The sequence below is a fragment of the Malus domestica genome, chromosome 15 (assembly GCF_042453785.1).
Source record: "Malus domestica chromosome 15, GDT2T_hap1".
NCBI classification, from domain to species: Eukaryota; Viridiplantae; Streptophyta; class Magnoliopsida; order Rosales; family Rosaceae; genus Malus; species Malus domestica.
In genome coordinates, this window is record NC_091675.1 from 8735533 (window position 1) to 8757236 (window position 21704).

Below are 21704 nucleotides of genomic sequence, written 5' to 3' on the forward strand. Positions count from 1 at the left end.
ATTTAAGAAGGTGATTTAAGCACGATTTATTGAATCTAAGGCAGAAATATAGAAGTGCAGAGGACAAAAACGTCTGCAGAAATCACTTCCCTTTATTTACAACACACACTTGCATTAAAGTCATTACAAGCTGCCACTCTTTCCCTACCAAATATAAAATCACTCTTCAAACCTTTATTTTGTTGGAACATATATTACACTCTATTCTACGAAACCTGATGCTAATGCAAACTCCGTAGGCTAGACTTCTAGAGGATATATGGCGAAGGAGAGAATTGCGGATCCTCCGGAGAAGGAGAGACTTGCGGTGGTTGATGCTTAAGCAACAGATAAAATAGAGCACACAGTTTGTATGACAGTGAGTATGAGGAGAATTACAGCTGCAACAACAGAAATAGTGGACCAAGGCGTGGTAAAATATTTTTGTCTCAAATTTGCCATCCATTTGTGCCTGCGTTTGTTGCAGTAGTTGTGAAGTTCTTCACAAAGAGGGGCATAATAGTGGTTGCTAACCATCATCCCATTGCCAAGGTCATGAAGCAAAGTAGAGATCTTCTGGGTATCACCTAGCCAATTTTCAACAATTCCCTTCTCAACAAGCAATTCCACATCCTCTGGGGTTTTCACAAGGCACATCATAAGGAAAACATAATTAGTTAGGTAATTCTCCTCACTGTGATGGCATTGTTCAAAAGCAAGGAGATTTCTGAGTGTCAGATCTGTCGTATCGTTTACTGTTAACTTTGGAATTTCGAGGATCCCATTCGCTCTCGAGAATTTTATGTCAAATAAATCGCTGCCTGTTCCTCCCGCAAACTCGACTCCAGCCTGGCATAGCTCTGTCACGTTGTGTGTGGGTGTGGTATTTTCTTTCTCTGTAGTTTTTTATTTCAACGGTAGATATAGAATTCTTAGCAGATCAACAAAATGTTGTACATCTCCAAAAGAACATATTTGTTTAAATTTCTCTTCTTTTCCCTTGCTATCGATTTCGCTTTTGAAAAAATTGTAGGAAATTTCAAGTAACGAAGGCAGCTGATGTGAAGAAGGAAGAAGTGTGTTGAAAAGATCCTGAACAATGAAGAATGGCAGCTGATTTTCAAGCAACCGCAAGTCTGGACGCACATCCCACAACATCTCAGGCTTGTTAAATATGTAATCATCTTCACAATTTTTGGAACAGTAGCGCAATAAGAACTCAATGACGAAGGCGGCATCCACTAAAACAATTCTTACAAATTCATCGCTGCCAAACTCAATGGGTTCTGCATAAAAATGCCGCAACCTTCTCTCTTGGCCCTTTATCTTTTTTATATAATCAGAGAAGCTTACCCTTTCCCTGGTTCGGCTTAGAAAATGTCGCAGGTACCTTTTTTTGTGCTCTTCCATGGCTTTTAGCTGTGGCTTTCCATGGTGAAGTGGGCCTATAGAGACTACTTGAGGTGTATATGCATTCTCATTTCCCCGCCGTAGTCGCTCAGGAACTCTATAGATACAACGCAAAGGGGACAGGCGAAACAAGTTATGCAACTCCTCGAGTAATGGATCCTTGGGGTTTTCTATGTCATGTGGAGCTTCATCGATTCCTCTCATTTTCTGCATTGATTCAAATATTTCATTAGGTTCACATTCCACTTATAGAGAGGTTTCACTATAAAACTAATTGACAATATGAAGAATAGCCCAACTTCTTATAAGCTCATGCAAAGTCTCTTTTCCCATCACCGCGAGACTCATTCTCAACAACTTCAAACAAACTTTTGTAAGGACCTCTAAGAGAGAGAGAAATCGAATTTGCGAATCTTCTCTCTCACTGCTTCTTCTTGTCGATTTATCCCGGCCCTTGGGAGGAGAAGGCTGGAGGTTTAAGTGAGGGGAGAGAAAGAGAGGGAGAGAGAGGTGAAGAAGATCGGGACAGGGGCAAGGGGGGAGAGAGAGAGAGAGAGAGAAGCTGGATCTAAAAATTTCAAAAACAGATTTTTTTGTGTTTTAAACAAATAAGCTTTGTAGCCATTTAGTACTACGGCCTAATAGTATTCCTCCTTACTTAGTACTATAACCTAGTTGTATTAGGTTCAGTTCTTGCCAAAAGTGAATTTGAAATACATTATTGTTAGCCCATTGTGAAGCTAACCGCACTCGCTCCCCTTTAACGTAGATAATATCGTTTGTTAAAAAAAAACAAATAGGCTTTGTATTTGTGTTTTTTTTTGTTGAGTTTTTTTTAGAAGTCTGCCAAATAAGAATTTTTGACTTGCAAATTAAAACTTATTTTTGAGCTAAAAAAGTAGAACTCAAATAGAATACTAAACATTTTGACAAAAAATAAAAAATAAAAATAGAATACCAAACAGATCTTAAAAAAAAATCAATACATATTACTTACTCATCTAGTAAATGAAAAATAAATTTTCTTTAACAGTAGCACAATGATAGGCGAGCTACATAATAACCATTTTTTCTTCAGTATGTTTTTGCAGAATGTGTTTAATTGGCCATACTAAATTAATGTCTCAGACGCATGTAGCTACCCACTTTATTTGTGTGACCATGTTAGGGAGATCATCTATTTAAACTATATTTTGTAAGTTATATGTTATGATTGTTGATGATTGAATTATTAAAATATGTGTTTGATACTAATTCTCCAATTCATGTACAACATTCTGACAGAACTTGGATTTTAAAGAGTCTCGATATTGTGCTAGCCAAAATGATCTCACTTACTGTGCTTGATTAATTTAGCCTTTAGCTATACATTTTTGTTTAAACCCATCCGCTACTTACTATGCTTGATTAATTTAGCCTTTAGCTATACATTTTTGTTTAAACCCTTCCGCTACTTACTATGCTTGATTAATTTAGCCTTCAGATGTACATTTTTGTTTAAACCCTTCCACTAATGCAACTGGAATTTCATTGCTTTCCAACTCATCTACACCAAACTCCATGTGTGCTTTAGTAATTATAATTAGCTTAGGATGTAATTTTACTTTGATAATGGAATCATAAGTTCGACACTACCCTAAACTTGCAAAACATTATGAACTCAGCTCTTGAACACCTATTTTGTTCTTTATTGTAAATAGAGTTGTAAATAAATTTCTACATGTATGTAAATAGTTCCTATAGTATATATATATCTACAATGTTTTACATATTTTACACCGTTTTAAAACCCGCAACATCTACATGTTCTGTATTGTACAAAGATTTCTCTTTCGCATGACGCTTACTAGGGTTTTAACCTCATATGGTTTGAAGTGTTCCCAAACCCAACTACATTTATCATCTAGGAGATGAGAATCACTTACATCATCTTCTTTACCCTCTCTTTCACTTTCAATTTCAGCCTTTTTTTCGGTTGCCAAGTTAGATACATTCAAAAGCATTGGCGCCTTGGGGTTAAAAGTCGACAAAAAAGGAGCATCTACTGGACCTGCTGGAGCCTTCAAACAAGGTTCTGAAGCCTGCAACAAACAATCACACCATGGGCTTGATTCCATTCATATATTAGGCCTAAGTGGTTGACTGAAGACAATATTAGTGCATTATTGTACTTAATAGTGGACACTTATAAAACTGAAACATATATACACAGCCAAAGTAATCAACTAAAAGATATTAAGAAGAAAGCTGCAGCATTCCCTTAACCAGTAAATATGAAACTAAAAGCTTCAAAACAGTGGATATGAATGGAGAAGAAACAAGGCAGATGAAAGATTATATATTGAAAGGTGAGTTGTTTTTGGTACTAAAAATAAGTCATCTAACATGTTTTGATGTGAAACTTGTGTTTGGCTCATACATTTGTGAGTAATTATAAGTCATGTGTTGACAACAATTGAAGACATGGTAACTACCACAAGCCAAATGTCTTTCGGCTAGTAAACTAAACAAAGAAGTGGACATCATCATTGTAAGAAAATAGAAAAAAAGTGGTTGCTTTTTTCTTTAATGATTATGCATAAATTATGATGTTGGGGAATAAAATATGAGTGTGAGTGACCTTATATTGAAAGGGCATTCGGAGGAGAACATGTGAGAAAAATTATAGAGTGAGAGTGAGAAACTCTTGGGAAGAGTGAGATTCTTGGGAAAATTCTGTGAGGGTACAAGGGATTGGGGTTTGGGTTATGTCAATTTAACTCAAGTGTATCTTGTACTAGTTATTCTCATAATGAAGAGCAATATCTCTCCGATGACGTAGGCAGGTTTTTGCTGAACCTCGTAAATTTCTCAGTGTCTTTATTTCTTGTATTTTATTATGTTCAGTTGAGTGTGATTTGATGAGGTTGTAATCTAAATCTCGTTTCCGCACTAACGAACGGGTCAAGGCACAACAATTGGTATCAGAGCATCGTTGGACGCTTGGTTCGTTGGAGGTCCAGATTTGTTGTTCGCCATGGATTTTTCAGTTGAGCAGTTTAATGGGAGAGGCAGTTTTACTCTTGGTAAATGAGAGTAATGGAAGACTGAAGAAATGGAAGTCGTGTTCAGGGATGCTTAGATCATCTGCGAAAGTTGATGTTAAGGAAGAAGACAAGGGCCTCTTTCTTCTTACCTCACTTTCAGATTCGTACGAGAACCTTGTGAAACTTTACTGCATGGAAAGATACAGTAAGTTTGGAGCAGGTGCAAGCTTCTTTGGTGTGGAATGATACACAAAGGATACCATTAATGATGGTGGGCACGAGACTGCTTAAGCTATTCAAGGTTGGAATCGTGGAAGAAAATTGGAAAGAGGATCTGAGAGAGACAACAGGTTCAGATCTAGTTCCGGAGGCAAGGGTCCACCTTGCTACGGTGCAAGGCCGGGTGGTAGCAAGTTTGTGGCATAAGGCTTCGAGTATGCCCTATAGGTACTTGAAGCAACAATTTTCCTAGTGATGTTTAGTCTCAAGTGTTGCAGGGGTTTTGCAACAGGTGGAGCTATGGGATTCACAGGTGATGAGATGGTCCTAAGGTAGGAGGAAGTGTGTGAATTTTGTCTGGCTCGATGGGTTGTTGTTGGAAACGGGCGCGCTGAAGAGTTTCCAGGTTGCAGACAATGAAGATGAGAAAACCCTGCTAGAGGAGACGAGGATATGTCAAGATCCTGTCTGAAGCTAAATGGTGATTTTTAGCTTGCAGCAGCTGCACATGCATTGGCAGTGACTGAATCGGAATAGGACCAACGAGGTTGATTCAGGGTGTGTATGCTGGTACGTAAGGCCAATGAGCTTTGGTGATGGGTGCAAGGATTTTTGCATGGTATATTCGCCAAGGTGAAGATTGTTGTGTTTGGCTCATACATTTGTAAGTAATTATAAGTCATGTGTTGACAACAATTGAAGACATGGTGACTACCATAAGCCAAATGTCTTTCGGCTAGTAAACTAAACAAAGAAGTAGACATCATCATGAGTAAAGACATCATCATTGTAAGAAAATAGAAAAAAAGTGGTTGCTTTTTTCTTTAATGATTATGCAGAAATTATGATGTTGGGGAATAAAATATGAGGGTGAGTGACCTTATATTGAGAGGGCATTCGGAGGAGAACATGTGAGAAAAATTATAGAGTGAGAGTGAGAAACTCTTGGGGAGAGTGATGCTTTTGGGCAAATTCTGTGAGGGTACAAGGGATTGGGGTTTGGGTTATGTCGATTTAACTCAAGTGTATCTTGTACTAGTTATTCTCATAATGAAGAGCACTATCTCTCCGAGGACGTAGGCAGGTTTTTGCCGAACCTCGTAAATTTCTCAGTGTCTTTATTTCTTGTATTTTATTCTGTTCAACTGAGTGTGATTTGGTGAGGTTGTAATTTGAATCTCGTTTCTGCACTAAAGAACGGGCCAAGGCACAACAAAACTTATTTTTCTACATGTATGTAAATAGTTCCTATCTATAACTTTCTACATGTTTTATACTGTTTTAAGACCCGCAACACCCACATGTTCTATAATGTACAAAGATTTCTCTTTCTCATGACATTTACTAGGGTTTTAACCTCATATGATTTGAAGTGCTCCCAAACCTAACTACATTTGTCGTCTAGGAGATGAGAATCACTTACATGATCTTCTTCACCATCTCCTTCACTTTCAATTTCACCATTTCTTTTGGTTTCCAATTCAAATAAATTCAAATCCATTGGCTCCTCCACTGGGGCCTGCAGCAAACAATCACACCATAAGCTTGATACCATCCATATATTAGGCTTAAGTGGTTAATTGAAGACAATATCAGTGCATTATTGTTCACAATTATAAAACTGAAACATATATACACAACCAAACTATTCAACTAAATGATATTAAGAAGAAAGCTGCAGCATTCCCTTAACCAGTAAATATGAAACTAAAAGCTTCAAGACAGTGGACAAGAATGGAGAATAAACAAGCCAGATGAAATATTATAAATTGAAAAGTGAGCTGTTATTGGTACTAAAAATGTCATCTAAGTTGTTATTGGTACTAAAAATTAAGTGATCTAACACGTTTGATGTGAAATTTATATTGTAGAGTTGTAAATAAATTTCTACACGTATGTAAACAGTTCCTGTCATATATATCTAGAACTTTCTAAATGTTTTATACCGTTTTAAAATCCGCAACATCTACATGTTCTATAGTGTACAAAGATTTTTCTTTCTCATGACACTTACTAGGGTCTTAACCTTATACGGTTTCAAGTGCTCCCAAACCCAACTATGTTTACTATCTAGGAGATGAGAATCACTTAAATCATCTTCTCCACCATCTCCTTCACTTACCATTGCAGCCCTTTTTTGTCTAGCTGGTCTATGTTCTCCCGAATCCATTACTCCTCCACGGGTCTGAAGCCTGCAACAAACAATCACACCATAAGCATTACCATCCTATATTAGGCCAAAGTGGCTATTGAAGACAATATCGGTGCATGGTTACTTAATAGTGGACACTTGAAAACTGAAACATATATACACAGCCAAATTATTCAACTAAAAGATATTAAGAAGAAAGCTGCAGCCCTCAACCAGTAAATATGAAACTAAAAGCTTCACAGTGGATATGAAGAAGAAACAAAGCCAGATGAAAGTTTTTAAATTGAAAATTGAGTTTTCATTGAAACTAGAAATAAGTCATCCAACACGTTTTGATGTGAATTTTTTTTTAAGAGTGTTAACAGTACTCCCCTTCAGAAAAAAAAAAGAATTTGAATTCGCACCTGCTTTGTATACCTGAAAACAAGCAAGTCTATAGGGTTAATTATAAACAAATATGTGCAAGTCTTAGTGTTTTCAACAAATCAAGACTTTAATAATAAACAAATATGTGCAAGAAAAGCTTACCAGAAATTCAAGACCTCCTCAGTTGGCAGAATTTGAGGCTTGCAAGTTATATATTATCATATAGCGACGCAGGCACTCTTACATAATGGCGAGAAAGTTAATAATATTCTTAAACCATATTTTAATTCATAGAGGGGCCGGGAGCATCGAATAGGTACTTACCTTTGCGTGTGGAGGTGCTCTACTGCAATATGAGCAAGAAATCTCCGCATATTCTTAAACCATTTTTAAAGCATTTAAATTTGAATGAGTGTCATTGAAGCAGAAAAGTGGATGCATCTATTTTTCCTAACATAAAAACGATAAAAGTAGAAAGATTTGCCTTCCAATAAGGAAAACCAATGACAATGTGGGGATTAGACTATTAAATTCTTGCATGCTAAAAATTGAACAAGTAAAGGAAGACAATAATTGGATTTCAAATAATTGTAAATCGCTCGCTGTCAGGAAATGACTTGGATGAGATTTAATTTAGATTGTGCTTTTGTATCAATTACATGATTTAGATTGTTTTCAAACTTTCAAATACAAATATAGAAATTTTCATAGTGAGTTTGTTGGGTTTGTCTTCTTACTTATGCTCTTTTTTTTTTGCGCGTGTAACATGGATCCTCTAACTTCAATCTGGCAGAGAAGAATTGCATAACAATTCAATTATGTTATAAGAAGTTGATCAATTAAATTTTCTCAACAAAAAAAAAGGCTTAAATGTCAAATGGGTCCCTGTGTTTCATCTTATCGGTCAATTTATCTCCGTGTTTATCTCTATTAACCAATCTTAGACAATCTGTTAAACACGGGGACCAAATTAACCAATAGAGTAAACATAGAGACCATTTTAACATTTAAGCCAAAAAAGTATACAAAATCGTTTTACTCACAATGAACTAGCAATAATATGGTTCAAATTCACTTTTGGCGAGAATCAAACCTAAGCCTTTCATTTATAAGTGTCGAGGAATATCAATAGACCGTAATACTGAGTGGCTAGTTTAAGGTAGTTTTAGAATTGGGGTTTTATTCAAATTGCCTTCTACCTTTGTTTTGTTTGAATTCACTGCCTACTTCCGCAAAATGGATTACAGCAATAATCGTGTTGTCACTTTGATGCATTAGTTGAACTTAAATTTCTGTCGTTTTAAATTTTTTCTGGTGGTGCATTAATTTCAATTTCCGTCATTTAAATTTTTTTTTTAAAAAAAAGAGCTTCCGGGGTGGGAAAGACTCACAGAGACATTTTCAACCTCTCTCTGGCCATAAGTCTGACTTACACGCCAGCTAGCTTCCACACCAGCATAGGGTTTTTAGTTTTAAGGAAACCTCGTAATCCGTCATTTACCACTAGGCTACCAGTTAGTGGTTGTCATTTTAAAATTTTTTTAGTAATCTTAAATTTCTTCATCTAATCATAATGTTAAGGTTTGCACTTTTCTATTTGTGTGAGAATATGAAGAAAATAAAGTTGTTTATGAATTTATATTTTGTTTTTTTTATATTATTTTTTCCTTTTTTGCGTCTGTCTGAAGTTTTGCCTCGGCCAGAAGGGAGAGTGCGTAATGCGCATAACTGGGTAATTTTCACCCAATTTTTAGGAGATTATATCACTTTGATTTTTCTAATTTTTTTTTAAATTTATTTTTCATGAAGTGGGTGGATTTTTAATATTTTTAATTACTGTTTTTTTTTCTTTGAATAAACGATATTATCTAGACTTTAAAGAAAGATGTGAACTTAGCCTCACAATTAGTTAGCAATAATTTTTATTAAAGTTCAAGTGTTCTCGTAATCGGAAAAAAAAAATAGTTTGTATCCAATACACTAATAATATTTGAAATATTTTTTTTTTTGGAAAATAAAGTTAATTATTCATGAAAATAGAAGTTAGGCATGCTTTTTTATATCAATTCAAGAGTGGTGGTGAGATAATAAAAAGTGTAGGTGTAAAAAACCAAACATTAAAGAGTCTTCAAAAGTTTTTTGAAATTCTAGACACAACAATAGCTCACACGTGTTTACATTATTTTTCATTGTCGATGCAAGTGAGTCTTACAGTAATCAAAATCATTCAGCATTATCGATATACGTGTTCACACAATCCGAAGTGTTACACTTTTTTTTCTTGACAAAATTAACTGAAAAAGACAACTAAGACAGAGAAAAAGTCAAAATAGAGCTGGTGAGACAATTAAAAGGAAAATTAGAAGTCCAAGATGCAACGAAGACAACATTGTTACCCATCCGAGCCAACACAGTTTCCGCATAATTAGTTTCATAAAACGCTAAACTTTCTCATCTCCCTATATTTATCTTCTATATTTCACCTACATTTCTTCTGCATCTCTTCCATCATCCTTCTTTCGCACTTGTTCATAAAGGACCCTAGGGTTGCCGACATTTTGCCATAGAGATTATTTGCCACGATGATCCTCCTCTAGCCTCCTCTAGCCTGTATTTTAGCTCCTTCATTAAACAACTTGTGGTAAACCACGATGATTCATTTGTATCGAAAACTCTCCTAGAGCAGGATCTTCTGTGCTCTTCCAAGACGATACATACCTAGCTAAACCTGTAACCAAGTCCCAACCGATCTTCATTCCCTGTAGGAATGTGCCACAAGGATAATCAAAACTCTGCCACAAGAAGTTATCCGGGTTAGTTTCGTTCCCAACTTGCACCACAAGATCTCCAGAATCCAAGAGTTGCGATACTGGATTCCCCGCGATTCTTGATGAATTCGATGATCACACAATGCTGTTTGAGCTATTGATAAGGAGGACGAGAACTCCTTACTCAGTGAGCTTCAAAAGTCCTGAAGAATCACCAAGTGATGTTTCTCTGTTGGCTACCCACACAACTGCATCAATAGAATCCCATTTGAAAGCTTCCACCCGCTGAAACCAGAGTTTCGACGTCTCTAGTATATCGAGCTGGGGTGATTGTGCATGGAGTAGCTGCAGATGAGATACCTAGGAAGGGAAGGAGAATAAGAACAAACACACAAAAAGGCTTCTCAAGGATTGCATTGGCATCTTTTCTACAGGGAAGCAAAAAATGGAAGCACAAGACGTTTAGCTCTCTTTCAAGATTCTTCGTTTTATCAGGTATTTTGTTAGTTTTGGCTTTGTGAAAGGCTAAACTAAGTTGACATTTGAGAGAAAAAACTCAACAATGTTAATTCACTGTCTAGACTCTAAATTGTAGCGCTAGAACAACTTTGTTAAGTAATAACCTCCCTAAAGTTATAAAATTGGTTTGATCCCAACTATATAACTTTATAGATATTTTACTATAGTTTGTGTGCAGCATAGACGGCCACATGATCCAAATTGCCAAAGGATAATACTTCCTTCCTTCCCGCTAGTGTGACATCATTTTACTGTACAAATGTCATAATCGAAATTATTTATTCTCTTATAATCATCTAAAAAATCATATTTAAAAAAAAATTATTTGATTTGAAGACAGTTTAGTCATCTATATAAAACAAGATCATCTATATGAAACGAAGTTTACCATTCATCATTTTTTACCATAACTATCAATTTGTTTTAACACATTAATGACTAAACTTTAAACGATGATAAAGAGAATGAATATTTATTTGTAGTTCATCTTGTGGCCTAACGTATTTGACCTTTACAGCCCCAAAAGTGTCAAAACCGTCATGCGGAGCCGAGCTCGACTGATAAGTGTTCCTACAAATAACGGCACATGCTTTCAAAGCAGACCACCAAACGTCCTGAACCGGACCTTACTATTATCAGCCTGCACGCGACATGGGTTAAATCTCTTACAATATTCACAATTCAAGCATTTTTCTTGTTAATTGGAAAAATAAATTGAATACCGTTACTGCAAACTTATGATTTCATGTCATTGTTTCCCAGCTGAGACTGCCAAGGGTCACGTCAACCTGCCGAATGAAGAAATTATTTGCTGGACACGGGTGCGTTCTTGATGGTAATTCGGTGACACTTTGTTCAGTGTAGAAACCAGGATGCTTTTGAGGGATCTACCACCACAAAAAGCTTCACACGCTGCCAAATGCAACAACCCAAAAGTTTTACAAGATTGTCATTTTTGAACTCTCATTTCTTGTCCAGAATTCTTCGATAGCCTCTTGACTACAATATCGTCCCTCCTATCAATGTGCCCAATATATGGATCATCATTTTAGCAGGTCCCAAAATTTTGTTTCACAAAGTAACTCATCTTAGTTGCATGAATTTATATTACCTTGTACACAGGTCCAAGGCCACCTTCTCCCAGCTTGTTGCTGCTTGCGAGGTCGCTAGTGGCTTGGCTACAGTGGTCAAGTCAAATAGTGGTAACTCCATGTTTTCCCTGCTTCTCCAAGGTACTCTTTTCCGCAATCCTTTTTTCTGACACCTGAAATGTAAGTGAACAGCTAGTCACACTGTTGAAATTTTATACTGATCACTTCCTTATCTGATGCACTTTTTGTAGTCAAGATAATTTGATTTAGATATTTGTACTATAATCTTCTCATCATGTATCTGATTAATTAGACCATGTCTAAGATAAATACATTGATTTCTTAGTTTTTTCTGTATATACAATGTCAGTCCAGCAATTAGCATTCCCAGGATTAACACTGCAGAGCTGATGAGAATTGCAGGTAGTGTAGCTTTTTCTTGTAGAAGAAGCTCTTTTTCTCAACATGATCTCAAATATCCATATTAAAACAAGCTTTTCATGTATTTTAACACTACTTTGCATAACTGCAGACAAAGGCCTAAGACTAGCCTCATTCCGAAGCTGCCACCGCCGCCAGGAGTGAATTCTTTTACGTCGGTGAGGTTACCAAACCAAAGAAAACAGCCACTTCCTCCCTCCTGATATCTACATAATGTAGTTTTAACTGAATTTGTTACTTGCTTTAAAAAGTGCATTTTTCTACTAATATTAAACATTTCACACAGCTGGGCAGATCGGCAAATGTTCCTCCCACATTTCACACAGCTGGGCAGATCGGCAAATGTTCCTCCCAAAAGAGCATATAATTCAGTTTTGAATCTTATACCAAAGAGCATATATTATTTTGCCACTGAATTTGTTTGTACAATCTACAAGTTTCAAAAGGAAATGGACAATTAACTCATAAACCCAATAGGAACACAGGTAAAAGCAGTCCTGATAACAAATGAGCCTAGTAGCCTACCATAAATCAGAAATGCTAGCTCAAAATATATGAGAAAGATTGAAATATAAGAATGTAGGTATGATCAAAGATACATCAACCAAAATGTCAGATTCAGAGAAATTAAAAACCCTCAAAAGGAACCAAATCAAAGTAATACAAAAATTAGATCAACCACGGAAACCGATTAAAACCAAACTCGCAAAATTGAACTTGGATAAAACTATAACTCAAACAATGGGTGGGCGGTGTTTGAATGAAAAAATACAGAAAAGGAAGGTACCTTAAAAGGCTAATCTTTTTTTTTTTTGGAAGAGGTGGGGGTGTTGAAACCATGGTGGAGACAGCAAAGAAGAGAAGAGGCTCACTCAAAACATACACCAGTATGTGAGATCATTTGCTCGCCTTTCTTACTTCTTTAAAGGATAGCATCACATTTTTGGTCTTTTCATATATCTTTAGAAAATCCTGCACAAGCATGAAGCATCATCATTTAAACAAGTTTGATGACCAAATCACTACTCTCCAACCAATGCTCCCTTAATAAATCATAAAATGTCTTTTGTAAGATTCTCCCCACATAGATCCTTTTATTTTTACACATAAATCCCCCAGAGACTTCAAAATAAGTAAAAATGGTCATGCTCATCTCTCACAGTTTGTATAAATAACTTATCCAACATCATGATACTAGGTTACATTGAAATTACATATAAGAAAAACATTTAAACAATTAGTCCAGTTAACGAAGAAATCTCCCAGAAGGGAACACAAATACAACAACAACAACAACAACAACAAAGCCTTTTCCCACTAAGTGGGGTCGGCTATATGAATCCTAGAACGCCATTGCGCTCGGTTTTATGTCATGTCCTCCGTTAGATCCAAGTACTCTAAGTCTTTTCTTAGAGTCTCTTCCAAAGTTTTCCTAGGTCTTCCTCTACCCCTTCGGCCCTGAACCTCTGTCCAGTAGTGACATCTTCGAACCGGAGCGTCAGTAGGCCTTCTTTGCACATGTCCAAATCACCGGAACCGATTTTCTCTCATCTTTCCTTCAATTTCGGCTACTCCTACTTTACCTCGGATATCCTCATTTCCAATCTTATCCTTTCTCGTGTGCCCACACATCCCACGAAGCATCCTCATCTCCGCCACACCCATTTTTTGTACGTGTTGATGCTTCACCGCCCAACATTCTGTGCCATACAACATCGCTGGCCTTATTGCCGTCCTATAAAATTTTCCCTTGAGCTTCAGTGACCTATGACGGTCACACAACACGCCGGATGCACTCTTACACTTCATCCATCCAGCTTGTATTCTATGGTTGAGATCTCCATCTAATTCTCCGTTCTCTTGCACGATAGATCTTAGGTAGCGAAAACGGTCGCTTTTTGTGATCTTCGCTAGATTGCTCCGGTCATTAGTATGGATAAGTATATAAATGGATAGAGATAGGAAAGCGAACACAAGATGTACGTGGTTCACCCAGATTGGCTACGTCCACGGAATAGAGGAGTTCTCATTAATTGTGAAGGGTTTACACAAGTACATAGGTTCAAGCTCTCCTTTAGTGAGTACAAGTGAATGATTTAGTACAAATGACATTAGGAAATATTGTGGGAGAATGATCTCGTAATCACGAAACTTCTAAGTATCGGAGTGTGGTATCGTCTTGACGTGCCTTATCTGTCTCATAGGTAGATGGGGCATCTTCTCTGGAAGTACTCTTCCTCCATCCAGGGGTGGTATCTTTAACTGGTGGAGATGCACAAGGTCGTCGTACCCAGTGCACAAGGCTCCCGCTTTACGCAGGGTCTGGTGGAGATGCACAAGGTAATGTAACAATTTCACTTGAAGCTTACTTGTAGTTTCAGGCTTGGTCAAGCGCGATACAAACCATGTAGTAGGAGTCCCCCAAGTCGCCGAGCTAGGGGATCTGCTGAAAGAGGTGACAGACAAGGTAAGCAATCATAGCTCCAGCTGATTGTTCACAGTCTCCCTATCTTGCAGGCAGCATGAAGGATAAAGAGAAGAAAATGAGAAGAGATGATATGGGATACTTTTGCTTTTGAAGAAGTAACTTTCCACAGGCTTATTCTTGAACTGAGCTTGAGGGTTTTCTGGTTTCCTCCAGAGTATAAGGCCGACTGAAGAATTTGAGGGTCAAAACAAGTCCATCAAATCTAGAGTACGTTCGACCCTGCTGATATGGGATACTTTTGCTTTGACAGAGTAATGAATGTATCGGCACGTGTGCTGTTACGCTTGTCTCCACATGCTTCCTTGTATCCTTCTCCCTTGCCCTATCTGTTCCTCAGGCAGATGCGGTATCTTCCCTGGAAGCATAAGATATTGAAGATGAGTACTCGAGAGCAATGTCAGGTAAGTAATCAGGTAAGGGGTTCCAAGCAGTCAGTTCCTGGCTGGAAGCTTGATTCCAAGTACTGACTGATTGCTCTCTTTCTCCTTGTCTTGCAGGTAAGAACAAGGTCAAAGGAAAAGACAGGGAAAAAGCATGATATGGGATACTCTTGCTTTTAACCCTGATGATATGAGATATTCTTGCTCTAGTATAGCTTGTTTGCAGAGGTATTATCAGGGGGAAAGAAAGCTGAATATTTCGAAAGGCTTCGTTCGGAGTGCCCTCTCAGATATGAGGAAGGGTTGAACATTTTTGGAGGTCTGCCTGTCTGTTGGGGATGGAGGTCGACATATATAGGAGTCTCCTTAACAACAAGTAGTAATGCTATTCCTTTACCCTACTTGGTCATAGCACGGTAGTGAGAGCTGCCAGCTTCACATGTTTTAACGCTGTCAGAGCACTTTGAAAAAGTGGTTTGTGGTATCTGGAAAGCTGATGTTGCGTGTGAAGATTACAGACAGCTTTATCCAAGGAGATCCAGCTCTTGAAGTGGGGAAAGTGTTGCCTCTTCGGTTTTGGAACAAGCAATCCTATCGGGGATCTGGCTCTCGAGATTCGGAGAACTATGCCTCTTCGATTTTTGAGAAAGCAATCATGCTGGGGGTCTGGCTCTCGAGATTCGGAGAGCGATGTCTCTTCGATTTTTGAGAAAGTAATCATGTTGGGAGTCTGGCTCTCGAGATTCGCAGGGCGGTGCCTCTTCGATTTTGGAGCAAGCAATCTTGTTGGGAGTGTTTTCTCGAATGTGAGTAAAGGTTGGGCATGTTTGCTAGTCTACCTTGCCACGAAGCACAGAGGTTGACACACAGGGACTTTCCAATTATCCAACAATGGTACTGTTCCTTTACCCTCTTCGATTTTTGAGAAAGTAGTCATGTTGGGAGTCTGGCTCTCGAGATTCGGAGGACAATGGCTCTTCGATTTTGGAGCAAGCAATCTTGTTGGGAGTGTTTTCTCGAATGTGATTAAAGGTTGGGCATGTTTGCTAATCTACCTTGCCACGAAGCACAGAGGTTGACACACAGGGACTTTCCAATTATCCAGAAGTGGTACTGTTCCTTTACCCTTGTGGGTAATAATATGGTAGCTAGACCTTCAAAATTTATGTGTCTAAACTTTGTTAGTGTTGTTTCTTTGCTATTCTTTTACCCTTCTTGGTCAGAGCGATGTAGTGAGAGCTGCAAGCTTCACGTGTTCAACTTTGGCAGAGAACTTTGGCAAAGTTATCTGTGGTACCCATGAGCTACTGTTGCGTGTGGGAAGTGGGTGATTGAACAGTAAGACTCATGTGCTTTCTACTTCACCAGAAGTCTTCGACCGAATGCCCATAATTTCCGCAAAGCTGAGTGTGCGTGTGACAGGTGCTGACAAGGCTGGAAAAGTAGGTGCCTCTTCGATTTCTGAGATCGGCCCTCGTGGTCTCTGAGCATCCCAGCTTTTGAGAAAGCAAGCGCCTCTTCGATTTCTGAGATCGGCCTTCGTGGTCTTTGCGCAGCCCAGCTTTTGAGAAAGCAAACGCCTCTTCAATTTCTGAGATCGACCCTCGTGGTATCTGAGCAGCCTTGCTTTTGAGAAAGCAAACGCCTCTTCGATTTCTGAGCAGGCACCTCTTCGATTTCTGAAGCTCCGTCGAGTGCAGATTTTTATAGGGGCTGGCATTAAGTTCCAAAGCACACTTGAATCTCCACCAGTAGAAGCTCCATTCTTGCACTTCCAAGATCTTGATTTGTCCGACCTCTTCTCTCTTCAACACCTTTGAAAATGTCTGGCCCCTCCGACCGTCGTTTTGACTTGAACCTTGTTGAAGAGGCAGCCCCGCCTTCTCCTGACAACATATGGCGTCCATCCTTCGTCTCCCCTACTGGTCCTCTTACCGTTGGGGATTCCGTGATGAAGAATGATATGACCGCTGCGGTGGTGGCCAGGAACCTTCTCACTCCCAAAGATAACAGACTACTTTCCAAACGGTCTGATGAGTTAGCTGTTAAGGATTCTCTGGCTCTCAGTGTTCAGTGTGCAGGTTCTGTGTCTAATATGGCCCAACGCCTATTTGCTCGAACCCGCCAAGTTGAATCATTGGCAGCTGAAGTGATGAGTCTCAAACAGGAGATTAAAGGGCTCAAGCATGAGAATAAACAGTTGCACCGGCTCGCACATGACTATGCTACAAACATGAAGAGGAAGCTTGACCAGATGAAGGAATCTGATGGTCAGGTTTTACTTGATCATCAGAGATTTGTGGGTTTATTCCAAAGGCATTTATTGCCTTCGTCTTCTGGGGCTGTACCGCGTAATGAAGCTCCAAATGATCAACCTCTGATGCCTCCTCCTTCTAGGGTTCTGTCCAGTACTGAGGCTCCGAATGATCCCCCTCCGGTGCCTTCTCTTTCTGGGGCTCTACCGACTGCTGAGACTTCTTCTAAGCAACCTTTGTGAAGGCTCCCTCTTGTTTGTTTATTTTGACTTATGTATATGTACATATTTGTAACTTATCGGGGATATCAATAAATAAGCTTTCCTTCATTTCAACGTATTGTGTTAAATACACCAAAGCCTTCTTCGCTAAGTTCTTTGAATTTTCTTTTGTTGAAGCTTTGTGAGTGGAGCATGTAGGTTGAGGTAGTGTTCCCTTAATTTCCTGAGTGAGGAAAACTTCTGGTTGGAGACTTGAAAAATCCAAGTCACTGAGTGAGATCGGCTATATGAATCTTAGAACGCCATTGTGCTCGGTCCTGTGTCATGTCCTTCGTTAGATCCAAGTAATCTAAGTCTTTTCTTAGAGTCTCTTCCAAAGTTTTCCTAGGTCTTCCTCTACCCTTTCGGCCCTGAACCTCTGTCCCATAGTCGCATCTTCTAATCGGAGCGTCAGTAGGCCTTCTTTGCACATGTCCAAACCACCGTAACCGATTTTCTCTCATCTTTCCTTCAATTTCGGCTGCTCCTACTTTACCCCGGATATCCTCATTCCTAATCTTATCCTTTCTCGTGTGCCCACACATCCAACGAAGCATCCTCATCTCCGCTACACCCATTTTGTGTACGTGTTGATGCACATTCTGTGCCATACAGCATCGCCGGCCTTATTGCCGTCCTATAAAATTTTCCCTTGAGCTTCAATGGCATACGGCGGTCACACAACACGCCGGATGCACTCTTCCACTTCATCCATCCAGCTTGTATTCTATGGTTGAGATCTCCATCTAATTCTCCGTTCTTTTGCAAGATAGATCCTAGGTAACGAAAACGATCGCTCTTAGGTATTTCTTGATCTCCGATCCTCACCCCTAACTCGTTTTGACCTCCATTTGCACTGAACTTGCACTCCATATATTCTGTCTTTGATCGGCTTAGGCGAAGACCTTTAGATTCCAACTCTTCTCTCCAAAGGTTAAGCTTTGCATTTACCCCTTCCTGAGTTTCATCTATCAACACTATATCGTCTGCGAAAAGCATACACCAAGGAATATCATCTTAAATATGTCCTGTTAACTCATCCATTACCAACGCAAAAAGGTAAGGACTTAAGGATGAGCCTTGATGTAATCCTACAGTTATGGGAAAGCTTTCAGTTTGTCCTTCATGAGTTCTTACGGCAGTCTTTGCTCCTTCATACATATCCTTTATAGCTTGGATATATGCTACTCGTACTTCTTTCTTCTCTAAAATCCTCCAAAGAATGTCTCTTGGGACCCTATCATACGCTTTCTCCAAATCTATAAAGACCATGTGTAAATCCTTTTTCCCATCTCTATATCTTTCCATCAATCTTCGTAAGAGATAGATTGCCTCCATGGTTGAGCGCCCTGGCATGAACCCGAATTGGTTGTCCGAAACCCGTGTCTCTTGCCTCAATCTATGCTCAATGACTCTCTCCCAGAGCTTCATTGTATGACTCATTAGCTTAATACCCCTATAGTTCATGCAATTTTGTACGTCGCCCTTATTCTTGTAGATAGGCACCAAAGTGCTCGTTCGCCACTCATTTGGCATCTTCTTCGTTTTCAAAATCCTATTGAAAAGGTCAGTGAGCCATGTTATACCTATCTCTCCCAAAACTTTCCACACTTCGATTGGTATATCGTCTGGGCCTATTGCTTTTCTATGCTTCATCTTCTTCAAAGCTACAACCACTTCTTCCTTCCGGATTCGACGATAAAAAGAGTAGTTTCTACACTCTTCTGAGTTACTCAACTCCCCTAAAGAAGCACTCCTTTCATGTCCTTCATTGAAAAGATTATGAAAATAACCTCTCCATCTGTCTTTAACCGCGTTCTCTGTAGCAAGAACCTTTCCATCCTCATCCTTGATGCACCTCACTTGGTTTAGGTCCCTTGTCTTCTTTTCCCTTGCTCTAGCTAGTTTATAGATATCCAACTCTCCTTCTTTGGTATCTAGTAAACAACTTTGAGTGGAGTCGTTCGAAAAGAAGTTTCTATGGCCCCCTTGCTCATTTAACACTGCATCCGGGTGCCGATGGAGATATAGCGACCCTTGCTCACTTATCATTGTGCTCAGGCCACACAGCGCGCCACTTACGGGTGACGCCCTAGCTTTAGCGCAATTTTGTTCTGAATTCATTTTCATAAGGATTCGACGTGATCATGGAGTGCCGGCTGTCGACTACCTGACGCCCTCCCCCTCCTCCTTTATCCGGGCTTGGGACCGGCAATGTAAGTACATAGGCGGAGTTCCAGAAGGGAACACAAATGACACAATAAAATATTCCAGAATTTAGCCATCTCATCAGTCACTCATTAAATTGAACCGAAGTGAACAAAAGTGAAGTGAAAAAAGATCATTAAGATACATGTCAACATACAGAAAAACCTAAAAATGAAGCATCAGATCAATCAAGATTTATGGTAATGACACTCTAGTAAACTGTAAAACTTCCTCCATTCTATTGAGACCATTTCAAACAACAACTTATTCTAATTCAAGATCAATCTGTAAGTTCCACATAAATTGAGATTGTTAGAAACTCACCGGGGGTAAACAATCTCATAAACAAGGATAAGAAGTTGCAAGTTAAAATGCTATACAACCAATAGTTAATCCTTTCTGGGTAACAGTCACCAAATTTCTTTCTCTTTTATAGGTAAAAGAAAAAGAAGTTTGGTGAGGCAAAGATGAACTAAGGTAACAACGCACTGAAGAAACTGAGGCAACAATAAACCAAAGAAGCAATGTATTATGCCCATAATAAACTGTAGTAGCCATTAATCAAGGCAACAATATTATTCAAGAATAAAGTTAGGTAACCTTTAACTGAAACAACCATGACGAGGCATCAATACACCTGAGGCACCCATAACCGAAACCAACAGTAAATCGAGGCATCAATACAACCGAGGCAGCCAAAACCAAAACCAACAATAAACTGAGGCAACCGTAACCGAAACAAACAATAAACTGAGGCAACCACTAATCAAAGCATCAATACAACCAAGGCAACCATAAACGAAACCAACAATAAATCGAGTCAACCATAACCGAAACAAACAATAAACTGAGGCAAGCACTAATCGAGGCATCAATACAACCGAGACAACCATAACCGAAACCAACAATAAACCGACGCAACCACTAATCGAGGCAACCATAACTGAAACCAACAACAAACCGAGGCAACCACTAATTGAGGCATCAATACAACAGAGGCAACCATAACCGAAACAATAAACTGAGGCAAACACAACCAAAACCAACAACAAACTGAGGCATCAATACAAATGAGGAAACCATAACCGAAACCAACAATAAACCGAGACAACCATGGATGAGGCATCAAGATAATTGAGGCAACTATGAACTTCCACAAAAATATACTGACGCAACAATGATCAATGAAAACCATGAATTGTGGCAACATATATTGAGCCAACACTGAATCCTGGTATCAGGATAACTGAGCAACAAAATATTGAGAAAAAAATTGCGAAAAATCAAAGGCAAGAATGTATTGAGGCAACAATAACCAAGAAAAACATTAAAGGTTAATAGTACACCGAGGTATCATGAATTAAGGCAACTATCAACCACAATCATGAAATGAAGCAACCAAAATCAAAGCCAGCATTTATCAATTCAAATTCCACACCTACAAATTGTATACGAAAACAAAATAAACAGAGGATACACACAACGCTACTCAACTTGTGAAAATTTGGTCAAAATAAAATACGAAGGGGCACTTTTCCACACAACCATGAAATAATGAAATCAAAACCCTAAAACTGATAAGCTTCCCAATGAAATCAAAACCCTCAATTGCACGACAAAAAAAAAAAAAACGAAATTGATAGGTTTCCCAATCAAATCAAAACCCTAGAATGGTTTACCTGAGGTGATAGGCACAATCGATCTCGCAAAACCACCGGCCCGGTACCATGGAGAAAGACGCGCATCTTTCCAACTTCGTCTTCCTTCCAGATTGAAGACCTTCCACTTCGTCGTTGCTCTGCGTGCCGACTTTACGCGACCCACCCTAACGGTTGGAAATCAATATAAAGACACTCCCGGTCAAGTGCATCGTGCAAATTCAAATAAAGTCGGTGGCTCCCAATCACGTGATGGTCACGTGTCTTTAATTTCAATCATTAAATGAGACAAAATAATGATATTTTTTTGTTTTACAAATTATGGATAATTCATCTAATAATGTTTTTCCCCACTAGTTTGTGTGGATCACAAGTCGATACACATGTTATAATATAAGTGATTGATAAATTTGATATGTTTCACTTTAAAATATATTTTTTAGTATCGAAGGTTTGCATACAAGAAAAAACTCTGATTAACTTG

General features: G+C 38.7%; 1 protein-coding gene and 2 long non-coding RNA genes across 7 annotated transcripts; 1 reads left to right on the top strand and 2 right to left on the bottom strand.

Annotated features, from left to right (window-relative positions):
- Positions 1-74: 74 nt before the first annotated feature.
- LOC139192113 (UPF0481 protein At3g47200-like) lies at positions 75-7424 on the bottom strand. Of its 2 annotated transcripts, XM_070813476.1 has the most exons (6): positions 7315-7413; positions 7191-7203; positions 6757-6826; positions 6058-6153; positions 3315-3470; positions 75-1596 (listed from the first exon to the last, which is right to left on the bottom strand). In XM_070813476.1, the coding sequence occupies exons 3-6, from the start codon at positions 6802-6804 to the stop codon at positions 886-888; spliced, it is 1011 nt and encodes a 336-aa protein (XP_070669577.1). In that variant the 5' UTR covers positions 6805-6826; positions 7191-7203; positions 7315-7413; the 3' UTR covers positions 75-885. The 2 variants fall into 2 exon arrangements, with proteins under 2 accessions (XP_070669577.1, XP_070669576.1); XM_070813475.1 differs by lacking the exon at positions 7191-7203 and having other exon boundaries at positions 7315-7424.
- Positions 7425-9417: 1993 nt separating this feature from the next.
- On the bottom strand, positions 9418-21417 carry LOC139192114 (uncharacterized). Of its 3 annotated transcripts, XR_011575940.1 has the most exons (5): positions 21242-21417; positions 12759-12943; positions 11551-11703; positions 10105-11455; positions 9418-9944 (listed from the first exon to the last, which is right to left on the bottom strand). It is a non-coding gene; the product is annotated as an uncharacterized lncRNA (long non-coding RNA). The 3 variants fall into 3 exon arrangements; XR_011575942.1 differs by lacking the exons at positions 9418-9944; positions 12759-12943 and having other exon boundaries at positions 10809-11455; positions 11551-11763; positions 21242-21409; XR_011575941.1 differs by lacking the exons at positions 9418-9944; positions 12759-12943 and having other exon boundaries at positions 10809-11455; positions 21242-21403.
- LOC139192115 (uncharacterized) lies at positions 10279-14873 on the top strand. Of its 2 annotated transcripts, XR_011575944.1 has the most exons (4): positions 10279-10415; positions 10957-11953; positions 12063-14251; positions 14312-14873. It is a non-coding gene; the product is annotated as an uncharacterized lncRNA (long non-coding RNA). The 2 variants fall into 2 exon arrangements; XR_011575943.1 differs by having other exon boundaries at positions 10957-14251.
- Positions 21418-21704: the final 287 nt, after the last annotated feature.